Source organism: Triticum dicoccoides, chromosome 4B (assembly GCF_002162155.2).
Source record: "Triticum dicoccoides isolate Atlit2015 ecotype Zavitan chromosome 4B, WEW_v2.0, whole genome shotgun sequence".
NCBI classification, from domain to species: domain Eukaryota; kingdom Viridiplantae; phylum Streptophyta; class Magnoliopsida; order Poales; family Poaceae; genus Triticum; species Triticum dicoccoides.
In genome coordinates this window covers 429066143-429080357 of record NC_041387.1, presented here as the reverse complement: position 1 = coordinate 429080357, position 14215 = coordinate 429066143, and the positions used below count along the sequence as shown (strand labels likewise).

Here is a 14215-nt window from a genome sequence, read left to right as displayed (position 1 = left end):
AAGGCAATGATTCCAAGATTATATGAGCCATGAACAGTGTGATGCTCACAAAGCGCACAAATTTGACCTAAAACAACATAGTTATCTACTGGTAGATTGGAGATTCTCTAAAGGGCAGCCCGGTGCATGTAGCTCCCGCTTGCGCAGGGTCTGACCACTTTGGGTCTATTGTACGCAGCCTTTCCTTACATTTCTGCAAGAGGCTGTTTCCAGGACTTGAACCCGTGACCTCATGGTCACAAGGCAGCAGCTTTACCACTGCGCCAAGGCTCCCCTTCAGATTAGAGATTCTCTCTCTCCAAAAAAAACTGGTAGACTGGAGATCCAATTTCAAATGGTTGATTTTGTAAAATTCCAGTAAAACAGGACATCACTTCATTGTGACACATGGTCACACGAAACTATCCAATCATTCATGGTTAGTGCAAAAATGCATGTCTGGATTGATATAAAGTTCAGGTTGAAAATACCTCGAGAGAGAAGACTAGGACACCATATATAGTGCAAGCGGCTCCAATTCCTACGGTCAAGAGCAACAGTTCGTCCTTAATCTGCGGGAAACGACTAACATGAGCAGCTGGATATGATTTTTTTTTCCTACTAAATGCATCAGAAGAAACACTGGTAGTGAAAATTACTGCTTCATATCTCAGAAGGTTGAATTCCTTCCTTTTATCACTCTCCTTCAGCCCAGCCTGTCATCATTTGCAAGAACATGCCAATCTATCAATTACCTCTACAAAAACATGGTTAAAAGTGAAGATAACGAACATAATAATCCCGAAACACGGCCATGACATACCAGAGCAGAAAGCCTCCTTCTCACAGTAAGGCTGCCCTCAGTGGACACAAAATCTCCAGTTGCCTCAAATCCCACGACTCCCTCACTCATAACATCATCCCTGAACTGTATGCCATTGTTCAGTCAGTTATGCCTTGCAACAGTAGATAACTAGACAACATGATTTGCACAGCTTACATCGTCAGGTTGCCCAACATCTGCAGCATTTCCTTGATCTGTGGTAGCCTCTAACACATCAAGACCTGTGTCATTTCTCCTCAAAACCATGTCAGCGACTTTGGAGACGAAGTCCCCATTCGTCTGCCTATCCTCAAGGAACATGCGCAAGACATCCTCCCCGAGGCTGTCACCAGCTATCAATTCCAACAATGAGGTCACGGGATTAGTACGAAAGAACAAATGCGGGACCATCTTGGTTGTATGGCTTGAAGCCTTGAATAATTCTTCTCTTTATAGCATGGATTTAAATACACCAACGCATGGAGAAAAATGTGTTCAAAATCAGAATGCTGTGGCGAAGTAATCCAGACCCATTTTTAGAATCGCAAGAAGTAACCCTGATCAAATGCAAGAAGATTAGGCCTCCTTTGGTTTGTAGAAATTTTGTAGGAATCTCATAGGATAGGATTTGTATAGGAAAAATTCCTTTAGAGCCCTTTGGTTTGTAGGAATAGAATCATATCCCCCACATTTCATAGGAAAATAAACATTAGCCTAGACTCAATGGAAAAAATCTTATGATGTGATCAAAGGGCGCCTACTTTCCTATTCATATGATTTAAGACACATGTCATCTCATTTCCTATGACTTTCATGTCCCTATGATTTTCCTACCCTATGAACCAAAGGAGGCCTTAATTCTAATTCGACTTTCGAGGTAGCCAATTTCTGCGCCGTGCAATTCTGAGTATTGGTGAAGCTACGCGGTGTACCTTGGAGAGACGAGTAGCGTAGAGCCGAGGCGCGGGGCGACCTGCGAGGGCGGCAGGCAAGGCCCAGAGGAGGGAGGGAGCCGCTCGCGGCAAGGTCGCAGCAACGCAGACCGGGAAGCCTCGCCATGGCAGAACTAATCTATTAAACTGGGGATAGCGGCCGCCGGGTACGGCGTAGCTTCTGTGATGGCCCGCCGCAAGAGCTGTTGGCCAACCAGCTCGCTGATCTCCTAGACTCCTACCTCCTCGATGGAGGCAGCGGTCGGGACGGACAGAGGGAGGGAGGGCGGTGCTCGGAGAAGAGAAGCCATGGAGGAGTGGGCTTCAGGTGGATAAGAGTAGGATGAAGGCGCGATCTGGAGCGTCCAAGGGCACGATCGGGCGGTCAAGCCTTTCTCCGACGTTGTCTCTCATCTTGTTTCGTGACAATCCTAATGTTTGGATGCAACAACGCTCTCAGAAAATGGGAGAAATATCTCCACTGTGGGGCTCACTTTACGTGGACAACCACTCATTTGCATTTCATTCTATGTAGGAGTAGTCGCCCACCGCCGCCGCCGATGCCGCCGCTTCGTTCGCCGTCTCCACCCACCGTAGTTCTCGCTCATTTCGTTGTCCACCATCACGATGGAGCCAAGGGAGGTGCTGACGGAGATGTTCCCGAAGGCAGAGGATCCCTCAGTAGTGGTCGTCCCTCAAGGTAACACAACGACATGCACCGCCCGCCGCTGCAGATAGAGAAGGAGGGAGGAGACTTTCGCGGTGGTCAATCACCCGGTACCTCCTCTGGTTAAGCATGTGATTCAGGGGGTGCAGGGTGTGCAATCACCATCACCCTGGCCGGCAGGATTGCATCTGTCATACTACTACGCCGCCCGGCAGCTCGGTCCGCAGTAGTAGTCTGCATCCACCGTCGTCGCCAGCCATCACGTGTCATGCATCGTCGACCTCAACAATGCGGAGAACCTCTTTACGGAGTCGCAACCGCCCCCGCTTGTCCGTCCACGGATATCAGCTTCCATGCCAGTCGGTGCCCGGTCTCTATCCGTCGAAATGTCTCAACCAGGCGCCGATAAGGAGGAGGCACGGATGAACATGATCCGAATGGACGAATCCAAGCCGGAGGTGACAGACACGCAACAAATGCACACCCAAATGTTGAACAATCAACAAACACGGAAGATCCTACCGTGCTAGGATGTTAAAGTGCTTGGCAACCGATTTGGAGGAGCCAACCGTACGGTGAAGAACTTGGCATGGACAGACATAAAATGAGGTTTTTTGCATGGACAGTCGGACTTGCAGCTTTTGGGATTGGACGTTTTTTGGCTGGGATTTATATTTGTTTGTTATTAAAACTGCATATGCATGTCCAATGAAGGTAAATAGACCCGGAACGGACATTTGGTGTATAGGGTTGGTTGGACGACCGTCAACCTATCCACTCCAAACTGGCCCATTGTGGTTAATTTCATTGTGGTAGTGTCGCAGGCTTGCTTCTCTTGTTCTAAAAATCCATCCAAGGCACTACAATATAGAAGTAGCATTACAACAATCAATCCCACGGGACGGGTAGGACGAGTGGCGTCCACATCGTTGAGGCCGTTGGACCCGTCGCCATCCACCGTGACAGATGCGTGTTAAACCGCCGGAACCGAAGTACGGCTATGCACGTAGGCCATGAGCATGACCATGCACATCCCCTCGATGCTCCTCTCCTCCACCTCCTCTTCCCCGGCGCGCTTAGCAGCTGTGCCCGTGAGGAGCTTGCCGCGGCAGAGCGGGCACGTCGCCCCCGCCCACGCAGCCAGCCACCGGTCGAGGCAGCAGCGGTGGAACAGAGGGTGGCACCTGAGCACCCTCACCTCGTCGCCCTCCTCCGTGCCGCCCAGGCAGATCACGCAGCGTTCGCGCCCCGCTCCACGCTGCTCACCGCACCGCGCCACGGGTAGCTCCGTCGAGCACGCCGCCGCCTCCGGGCATTCCTGCACGGACAGGCGGGACAACGCCGGACGTGCCCACCCGACGAGGCAGCGGATGGCCTCTGCGGCGGCGACGACCAAGAGGGAAAAGAGGTGCAGGAGAGTGGCGACGAGGCTTGGCATTGTGCTTATCGAGTTGTTGTTCTCTTCAAGTGTCAAGGAGTTAATTGCACAGAAGTACCACAATTCGGGCATCACATGCAGATTGGTACCACGATTGCTAATTTTTGCGTGTCAGTACCAACATTCGTCCAAATTTTTGCAAATCAGGCTAAAACGCGTATTTATACGTATTGATAGTGTATCTGACAGTTGGGGCCCGTCTGTCAGGTGCCGACGTGGCATATTTTTTGCAAAAAACTCCCTTGCTTTATACGTAATCACATAAATACCCGTTATTTTTGCGGGAAAAATGTTAATCGTGAGAGAATTTTTTTGCTCGGACTTGTTCGAAAGTTTTCAACGAACTGGACAAATAAATAAAGTAAACGAAAAATCGCGCGCGCCAGGTTTCGAACCTGCGACCTGCGGCACGCGGGCGTAGCACGCTAGCCACCCGGCCAAAGGGCTGCTCGTGTTTCTATCCAGGCAGGACATTATTTATACAATACCCGAACGCTGGCCGGTAGTTGGGCCAACTAAGGCCTGTAATTGTTTTTTCGTTTCACCTTTTACTGACGCGCGTGCTGGCCTCGTTCGCCCGGATTTCTTTTCTATTTATTTATCGTATTATGCTTTTTTTTCTGGTTTTGGCTTATTTTTAGGTTTTTCTTTCTTTCTTCTTTTATTCACTGGGTTCGTTCTTCTTCTGTTTTTAACATACTTACTAAATATTTTTTTAGATAGGCTTCAATACATGATGTTTTCAAATACATGATGAACATGTTTCGAATTTGCATGAACATTATCTTAATGTACGCTGAGCACCTTTTCTGCGTATAGTGATCATTTTTTAATGCTTGATGAACTTTACTTTGCAAACAGTGAGCATTTTTTAATATATTGAACTTTCAGGTTGAACATTTTTTTTAATGTATACGATGAATATTTTTGTAATTTAGGTTGAGCATTTTTTAATATATACGGTGATCTTTTTTGTAATATAGGTTGAACATTTTCTTAATACATGATGAATTTTTTTGACAATGTGTATTTGAGAAAATGTTTAGCATGTTTTAAAAACTTATTGCGTAAAATCATTCTAGCATTTCGAGAAACACATCAATTTTTTAATAAAAGGTTCACTGTTTTAGTGCACTAATATGTAATCGAAAAAAAATATTAATATTATGATTAAAAAATAAGTGATTCAGGGCACGCAGCAGTGCTGGGTCCGCCGGCCCAGCGTGGCTACTATAATATAAAGGAGGACCCGCCTGTAACTTAACGTAAGCGTCGCTGTGGCCGGGTGGCTAGCGCGTTACGCCCGCGTGCCGCAGGTCGCAGGTTCGAAACCTGGCGCGCTTGATTTTTCGTGTACTTTATTTATTTGTCCAGTTCGTTGAAAACTTTCGAACAAGTCCGAGCAAAAAAAATTCTCTCACGGTTAACATTTTTCCCGCAAAAACAACGGGTATTTATGTGATTACGTATAAAGCAAGGGGGTTTTTTGCAAAAAATATGCCACGTCGGCACCCGACAGACGGGCCCCAACTGTCAGATACACTGTCAATATGTATAAATACGCGTTTTAGCCTGATTTGCAAAAATTTGGACGAATGTTGGTACTGGCACGCAAAAATTAGCAATCGTGGTACTAATCTGCATGTGATGCCCGAATTGTGGTACTTCTGTACAATTAACTCAGTGTCAAGAGAAGCATCTTGGAGCAGCATATATTGTGTGTGAGAGCGAGCAACGCGGTTTCCTGTTTCAGTACACAGTAGTAACAGAGGGGCATGTTTTTCCTTGGGTACCTTTATATCGATTAAGGAGGGTAATCAAAGTAGATGCATTGCCAATGCATCTGTTATTAGCCTGATTTGCAAAAATTTGGACGAATGTTGATACTGACACGCAAAAATTAGCAATCGTGGTACTAATCTGCATGTGATGCTCAAATTGTGGTACTTCTGTATAATTAACTCAGTGTCAAGAGAAGCATCTTGGAGCAGCATATATTGTGTGTGAGAGCGAGCAACGCGGTTTCCTGTTTCAGTACACAGTAGTAACAGAGGGGCATGTTTTTCCTTGGGTACCTTTATATCGATTAAGGAGGGTAATCAAAGTAGATGCATTGCCAATGCATCTGTTATTATATTCACCCACTAATGACAATTGCAACCATACGGCCACACCAGCCACGTTGGCCGGTTTCGTGTACTTTATTTATTTGTCCAGTTCGTTGAAAACTTTCGAACAAGTCCGAGCAAAAAAAATTCTCTCACGGTTAACATTTTTCCCGCAAAAATAACGGGTATTTATGTGATTACGTATAAAGCAAGGGAGTATTTTGCAAAAAATATGCCACGTCGGCACCCGACAGACGGGCCCCAACTGTCAGATACACTGTCAATACGTATAAATACGCGTTTTAGTCTGATTTGCAAAAATTTGGACGAATGTTGGTACTGACACGCAAAAATTAGCAATCATGGTACTAATCTGCATGTGATGCCTGAATTGTGGTACTTCTGTGCAATTAACTCAGTGTCAAGAGAAGCATCTTGGAGCAGCATATATTGTGTGTGAGAGCGAGCAACGCGGTTTCCTGTTTCAGTACACAGTAGTAACAGAGGGGCATGTTTTTCCTTGGGTACCTTTATATCGATTAAGGAGGGTAATCAAAGTAGATGCATTGCCAATGCATCTGTTATTATATTCACCCACTAATGACAATTGCAACCATACGGCCACACCAGCCACGTTGGCCGGTTTCACGTACATTGCACTCTACACTGAACCTGTCAGATAAGGGTCTGCACAGCATCACATATCTAGATCCCGGAGACCCAGGGTCTAATCATCAGATATTGTAATCCGGGGGGTTAGCTAAGACTGAAAGATCTGAAGAGACGTCTGCCCAAAAAGCCCTGTCAAATGTTCACACCATAGGCAGACCATCATGATATGGGAGGGCACACACCAGCAGGTTCATTCGGCTAGTGATGTACTCCCTCAGTAAAGAAATATAAAAGCGTTTAGATCACTAAGGTACTATGGACACGAACAAGGATCAAGCATGCAGACGTGAAGATCGTGATGCATCACAGAAATATAGGTAACACCGGTAACCAGAACTACTCCTTCCAGTATAATATAAGAGTATAGTGTCCAAAAGGGAGTACTAAACCAGTAAAATAGCAGACTGAATAGAAAGAACACAACACGCATCAATGAGACGATTCAGCTTCAAGTTTCTTGTCCATACATTCACAGCAGGATGGTTTTGCCAATTCCATAGATAGAGCAAATGTTCCTCGCACAAACTGTTATGTCAATTACAGGAATTATTCGATTGGGATGCAAAGGACATAGCTGCCATGAAGATTGACCGACAACCAAGAGCTTCTTTAGCCTGGGGGCCAGTTCATCTGCCTCCCTCCAAGGAGATGGACATGGATGTGGTAAACAGATTGACCTGCAAACATAGATATCAGGTCACTGATGGACAAGTCGGCACAAGAATAGGTGTTACCCCCGCAAAAAAGAAAAGGTGTTAAAAACCAATAGCACATTGAACTGGGGGCATACATCCACTAGGGCCATCATTGATGACAATACGGTAGCCATCTTCAAGTCCTTCCTGCTTTGCGATAACTTTTGCAGCGTAGAGGAGACAGCCAAGTATCTCTACATGCCTCTCTTCTGCCTGGAGAGATTATTACAAATGAAAACCATTTTCTCTCAAGCACATTAAATTCCAGGAAACTTTAATAGATCTACTATATGATGAGCGGTTGGATTAAATTGGAAAATTTAAACTGCAATCATGGATGAACAGTTCAACATTACCTTTGAAAGGCCGGTTAATCCATCCTTGACTTTGGGAATGATTACAATGTGGGTCGGAGCTTGAGGATTTATGTCTCTGAAAGCGAGGACCTGGAAAATGAACCCACAGATCAAATTTATTTTCAAGTATATGGTACAGTAGCAGATGCAATATAGAGAAGAAATAACAAAACTCAAGTGTTCAGCCAAAAACATAAGAACAGAAGACTGGACTTCAAAGATGTAAGTATTTTTAAGTATATAGCGTAAGGCCCTCCAAAGAATGTTAATGTCAAATTCATAGCAGGGCATGGATGCGTGGATCGACTGGCAGAACTAGAAATTTACGCTATTTTCCATTGGTCCATACCAATCTGCAAGTGAGTGAACATGGAGGGGGGCAACTAATTTTTTGGCATGCACTTATCATAAAACTCTGTGTATATGCTGTGTGTCTACATGGGGTCTGGGCATCTATGAGTAGCATAATGCATGGTCTCAGTGTAAATCATGGGTCCATTTATAGCAGTTACTCCATACTTTTATCTGAAATTAATAAAACTCAACAACTCCACGCAAAGGGAAGATTCAGAATGTCAGGTAACCACTGAGGCTTAACTATATTGTGAATTCCAACCATTGGTTCGTGCAGTCCAAGAATGACTTGAACAACAGTAGTAAGTAGTAACATCGTCATATCCAATGATTAAAAAAAGTACTAATATGTGTGCGCTTAAGCATTCTTAGGCTCTAGCATTGCAACAGAACACCTAGCTTAGGTGCTGCTAGGCGTGCACTTATAATGAGCATGTATATGTGTGCGCTTGGGAAAGATAGGCGCCGGGTATACGCAAAACTAGGATTTTACGCCTACCAATTTTCTAACCATGATTATAGCTGAACTGCTACGTTGCCAAGCCCTCTAGTTCATTAACTAGATGAAACCGTCCTAGTTCCTAAAGCAACTGTATGTAATCCTTTATAACATAACTCTTAATACAACACAACCCAAGTTATTCAAGGGGTTATATGGCATGAATTGCATCTCTGCAATATTCTAACAAAACCCATTCTTCTCTAGTGAACTCAATGTATGTACATCCACTCTAGTTTCAATGCAGGATATTTCATTAATACTGATAGTCCAACCTTGCTGATCCGTCCTAACTGACTATGGAAAAAGGCAAATAGTACTACACAATACCTTCTCATCCTCATACACCACTGTAGAAGGTATCTCCTTTTTGATGATCTTGTCAAATCTGCACATGCAATATATGTCAGAAATTGATGCACCTGCTCAAAGGCTTTGCTATACATAATTTAAATACTGACTCTTCACATCCTTTTAGGCATAGTTGATCTATTCAGCAAGCCAATTCTGTAACTGAGAAATAACTAGCACTAAGTGTCGATAACAGTACGATTCTCCCATTAACCCAGGGCATGTTCCTTACTCCTTCATTAACAAATTAGTAGCTAAACATGAAGCTACTGTTGTCAATTTTGAAGTTTTAGCAAATATTTCAGATTAGTTACAAAGATAATTACTATGAACATAAAAGCACAATACCAGCAGCGGTATAGTTCAACTGATGAAGCCAAAAGTAGACCACTGCTGCAAATCAGTAGCCAACACGGTGAACCATTTCGTTAACAAATGGCTTGCACTAATGTCCCATATAGTTCTATTTCATTATTTGCCAGGCTCCGATTTGCACTCGGTTCTGCAAGTTACAAATATTCAAGTTGGTAACGGACTACGGCAACTATGAGTCATAACAGCATCACTGATGATCTCCCAGCAGTCCAGCAGCATACAATCATTGGGGAAACTTGGGGACAAGACTAGTTCACTGATGCTTCACTACCCATTTCAAATACTACTAATTCATCAGTCCCCGCACAATTACTCGAGACAGTAGTGACAAATCACAACATGTGAAACCACCAAAATCTGTAATGTCACGGCTTTTGCCAGCGAAGCGCAATCCGACAGATCGAGCAGTCAGCGTCGGAACAATTAAGATAGCGACGGATTGGTGCGGGCCTTGCGAGAGGAGGAGAGAGGGGTACAGGCTAGGGTCTCACATGGTGGGGTTGTCGTTGGGCATGGCGGCGAGCGCCGCGTCTTTCTCCGACGCCATCGATCGACCTCCTCGAGCACCTGGTTGGTGATGGTCGCCGCCCGGAGCTTGGTAGATGGTAGATAAAGAGCACGGGAGGCCGAAACCCTCGGTACCTGATCAATTTACTGCTTTGCCCTTCCGGTTTGGCTTCGGGGCCTTGGAGTGTGCCTGGACATCTCGGTCAACTCACAACAGCATTTCAGATTAGGACCTTGTTTACGCCGAGAGAACTAGAAAGCGGACAACTGGTATGCGCAACTACATTAGCATGACAGCTTTTCTCTTGCACTTCAAAATTCTATATACGGCAGAAGTAATAAGAAAGTAAAAAAGAACCCGAATGACAAGTCTCATACGTGTGGCAAGAAGTAACACAGCCCTAGCATTTTTACAACTAAAATTGCATCTGAAAAAAAAAAGAAATCCAAAGAAACTAAAATTTGTCATCCAAACATAAAGTTGCCATCCTCACGGGAGAGGGAAGGAAGAAGGATCATGCAAAGAGTGGGGAGAAGAAGGGACATCACATGCTTATTCTTTTTGGTTATGCTAAGGGAGTAGATTTATTTTTTACAAAGGCTTGATTCTATATTAATTTGAAATGAAGTATCAAAGCAATAAAACACCCTCCGCAAAAAAAAAAAGAATACACAATGAGCACATATAGTCTTTGCGTAATTAAAATACGCATCCTCAACATCAACGCACATACAAAAATCACATGGGCAACTAGCAAAGCCATGCAAGATAGAAGATGGAGTAACAAGAAAAGAAAAGGAAATACTGAAGCGATCAAAACATTGATCAACGAGCTACAAAGATGATCATATCCGCACGAACCATCTCTTGACCTCACAAGTATAACAAAAAGATCCCCAACATCAACGCCTACGCGAAAAAAACACGCACAAGCGGCACCGTTGCAAGATCCAACCACTGAAAGTCAGACCCTCAGTTTTCACCCCGAAGCTCTAGACCGGTACTTAAGAAGCACCATCAAATCAAAGTCATCATATGTTGTCACCACCACTTTCGGTGATCCCACCAGCTGCATGCCTAGCACGGTCTTGATGTGAGATGTCACTCAAAAAATCATGCTCGCACAAGCACTCAGTCCAGTCGCGACAAGAGTCCGTCGCCACCAAAAGCTATGAACAACGAAGGTCATCGACACACATTGTAACGGAAGTTGAGGGAGGAAGGTCACCGACACCAATCCCAACTCGAGACACTCCGGCGATCCCTCGCCATCCTCATGCTCCGTCGTTCTAGATCTGAAGATTTGAAGATCCAAGATCCAAGATCGAGCAGCAACACATACTCATCGTTGGCATCACATCTGAAGATCCAAGATCTCATGCCTCGTCGCGGCAATCATCTAGCAGCACAAGACCATGCTGTCACCTGTGTGCCGGAGCAAAGAACCATCATATTAGGATGCAGTAGGTTTCTACTTCTTGAGCTTGCGTTGATTTTTCCCTTGTAGAGGAAAGGGTGATGCAGCAAAGTAGAGATAAGTATTTTCCTTAGTTAAGAACCAAGGTATCAATCTAGTAGGATGCACAAGCAGGTCCCCAATAGATGCACCTGCACAAACTAACAAACACTTGCACACAACACGAAAAAGGGGTTGTCAATCCCTTCACGACCACTAGCAAGAGTGAGATCTGATAGAGATAGGTATAAAAGATAAGTAAAAGTGAAAAAGTAAATAAAAGTAAATAAATTGCAGCAAGGTATTTTGGGTTTTGGTTTTATAGATCTGAAAGTAATATGGTAAAAATAGACCCCGGGAGCCATATGTTTCACTAGAGGCTTCTCTCTTAAAAAAAGCATACGGTGGGTGAACAAATTACTGTTGAGCAATTGATAGAGAAGTGCATAGTTATGATGATATCTAAGGCAATGATCATGAATATAGGCATCACATCTGTGACAAGTAGACCGACTCCTGCCTGCATCTACTACTATTACTCCACACATCGACCTTTATCCAGCATGCATCTAGTGTACTAGTTAACAAGAACGGAGTAACGCCTTAAGCAAGATGACATGATGTAGAGGGATAGATCCAAACAAGATGATAAATACCCCCATCTTTTTATCCTTAATGACAACAATACAAATACGTGCCTCGCTACCCCTACTGTCACTGGGTGAGGACACCGCAAGATTGAACCCAAAACAAAGCACCTCTCCCATTGCAAGATAGATCAATCTAGTTGGCCAAACCAAATCAATAGATCAGAGAGAAATACAAAGCTATCTTAATTATGCATAAAAGAGTTTAGAGGAGACTCAAATAATATTCATAGATAATTTGATCATAAACCCACAATTCAACGGATCTCAACAAACGCGTCGCAAAAGAAGATTACATCGAATAGATCTCCAAGAACATCGAGGAGAACATTGTATTGAAGATCAAAGAGAGATAAGAAGCCATCTAGTGAAGAAAATATGCCCTAGAGGCAATAATAAAGTTATTATTTATCGAATAAACTTTATTCATGCTAGAATATTATTAACCGGAAACTTAGTACATGTGTGAATATATAGACAAAACATATAGTCCCTAGTATGCCTCTACTTGACTAGCTCATTAATCAAAGAAGGTTATGTTTCCTAACCATAGACATGTGTTGTCATTTGATGAACGGGATCACATCATTGGGAGAATGATGCGATGGACAGGACCCATCCGTTAGCTTATCATTATGATCGTGTTAGTTTCATTGCTACTGCTTTCTTCATGACCTATACTAGTTCCTCAGATTACGAGATTATGCAACTCCCGAATACCCGAGGAACACTTTGTGTGCTACCAAACGTCACAACATAAAAGAGTGATTATAAAGGTGCTCTACAAGTGTCTCCGAAGGTGTTTGTTGGGTTGGCATATATCGAGATTAGGATTTGTCACTCCGTGTTTCGGAGAGGTATCTCTGGGCCTTCTCGGTAATACTCGTCACTATATGCCTTGCAGGCATTGTGACTAATGAGTTAGTTGCGGGATGAAGTATTACAGAACGAGTAAAGAGACTTGCCGGTAACGAGATTGAGCTAGGTATGATGATACCGATGATCGAATCTCGGGCAAGTAACATACTGATGACAAAGGGAACAATGTATGTTGTTATGCGATTTGACCGATAAACATCTTCGTAGAATATGTAGGAACCAATATGAGCATCCAGGTTTCGCTATTGGTTATTAACCGGAGACGTGTCTCAGTCATGTCTACATAGTTCTCGAACCCGTAGGGTCCGCATGCTTAGGGGATGTTCAGAAACTCTCCGCTCCTAACTCCGCTATGGGAGCGGAGCGACATCTAGTGTAATTTTGGCGAGCAACCAAATGGGCGCTCCGCCCGCTCCGCTCCCTGGCCAAGAGCGGAGTATTACCGAACATGACCTTAACGTTCGATGACGATTGGTATTATGAGTTTATGTGATATGATGTACCTAAGATTGTTCGGAGTCCCGGATATGATCACAGACATGACGAGGAGTCTCGAAATGGTCGAGACATAAAGATTGATACATTGGACGGTTATATTCGGACACCAGAAGTATTCCGGAGAAGTTTCACATAAAATCGGAGTGCCGGAGGGTTACCGGAAACCCCCGGGGGAACTAATGGGCCTCGACGGGCCTTAGTGGAGAGAGAGAGGGGGTGGCCAGGGCAGGCTGCGCGCCCCCTCTCCTTGAGTCCGAATAGGACAAGGAGGGGGGCGGCGCCCCCCTTTCCTTTCCCCCTCCCCCTCTCCTTCCTTCCCCCTCTTCCCCTCTTGGTGGAATCCTACTAGGACTAGTAGTCCTAGTAGGACTCTCCTCTTGGGGCGCGCCTACAGGGGCCGGCCGGCCTCCCCCTTGCTCCTTTATATACGGGGGCAGGGGGCACCCGAGAACACACTAGTTGATTGTTTAGTCGTGTGCGGTGCCCCCCTCCATAGATTTCCACCTCGGTCATATCGTCGTAGTGCTTAGGCGAAGCCCTGCGCCGATAACTTCATCATCACCGCCACCACGCTGTCGTGCTGACGAAACTCTCCCTCGACCTCAGCTGGATCTGGAGTTCATGGGACGTCACCGAGCTGAACGTGTGAAGATCGCGGAGGTGCCGTACCTTCCGTGCTAGGATCGGTCGAATTGTGAAGACGTACGACTACATCAACCGCGTTGTCATAACGCTTCTGCTTTCGGCCTATGAGGGTACGTGGACACACTCTCCCCTCTCATTGCTATGCATCACCTAGATAGATCTTGCGTGATCGTAGTGTTTTTTTTGAAATTACCGCCTTCCCCAACCGGTGGTATTAGAGCCAGGTCTATGCATAGATGTTATATGCACCAGTAGAACACAAAGAATTGTGGGTGATAATAGTCATACTGCTTACCAGCATGTCATACTTTGATTCGGCGGTATTGTTGAATG

General features: G+C 44.7%; 2 protein-coding genes across 2 annotated transcripts in view; both read right to left on the bottom strand.

Annotated features, from left to right (window-relative positions):
- The window catches only part of LOC119290684, a 4813-nt gene extending 2704 nt beyond the window's left edge, over positions 1-2109 (bottom strand). Inside the window, exons 1-5 of the mRNA XM_037569318.1 lie at positions 1735-2109; positions 980-1155; positions 803-907; positions 639-695; positions 471-551 (exon numbers count right to left, since the gene is read on the bottom strand). Coding sequence (XP_037425215.1) covers positions 471-551; positions 639-695; positions 803-907; positions 980-1155; positions 1735-1861 — 546 coding nt within the window. The 5' untranslated portion in view covers positions 1862-2109. The remainder of the gene's footprint in view (positions 1-470; positions 552-638; positions 696-802; positions 908-979; positions 1156-1734) is intronic.
- Positions 2110-7028: 4919 nt separating this feature from the next.
- On the bottom strand, positions 7029-9890 carry LOC119290683 (14 kDa zinc-binding protein). Its single transcript, XM_037569317.1, has 5 exons — positions 9741-9890; positions 8854-8911; positions 7671-7760; positions 7410-7527; positions 7029-7296 (listed from the first exon to the last, which is right to left on the bottom strand). The coding sequence occupies exons 1-5, from the start codon at positions 9794-9796 to the stop codon at positions 7229-7231; spliced, it is 390 nt and encodes a 129-aa protein (XP_037425214.1). The 5' UTR covers positions 9797-9890; the 3' UTR covers positions 7029-7228.
- Positions 9891-14215: the final 4325 nt, after the last annotated feature.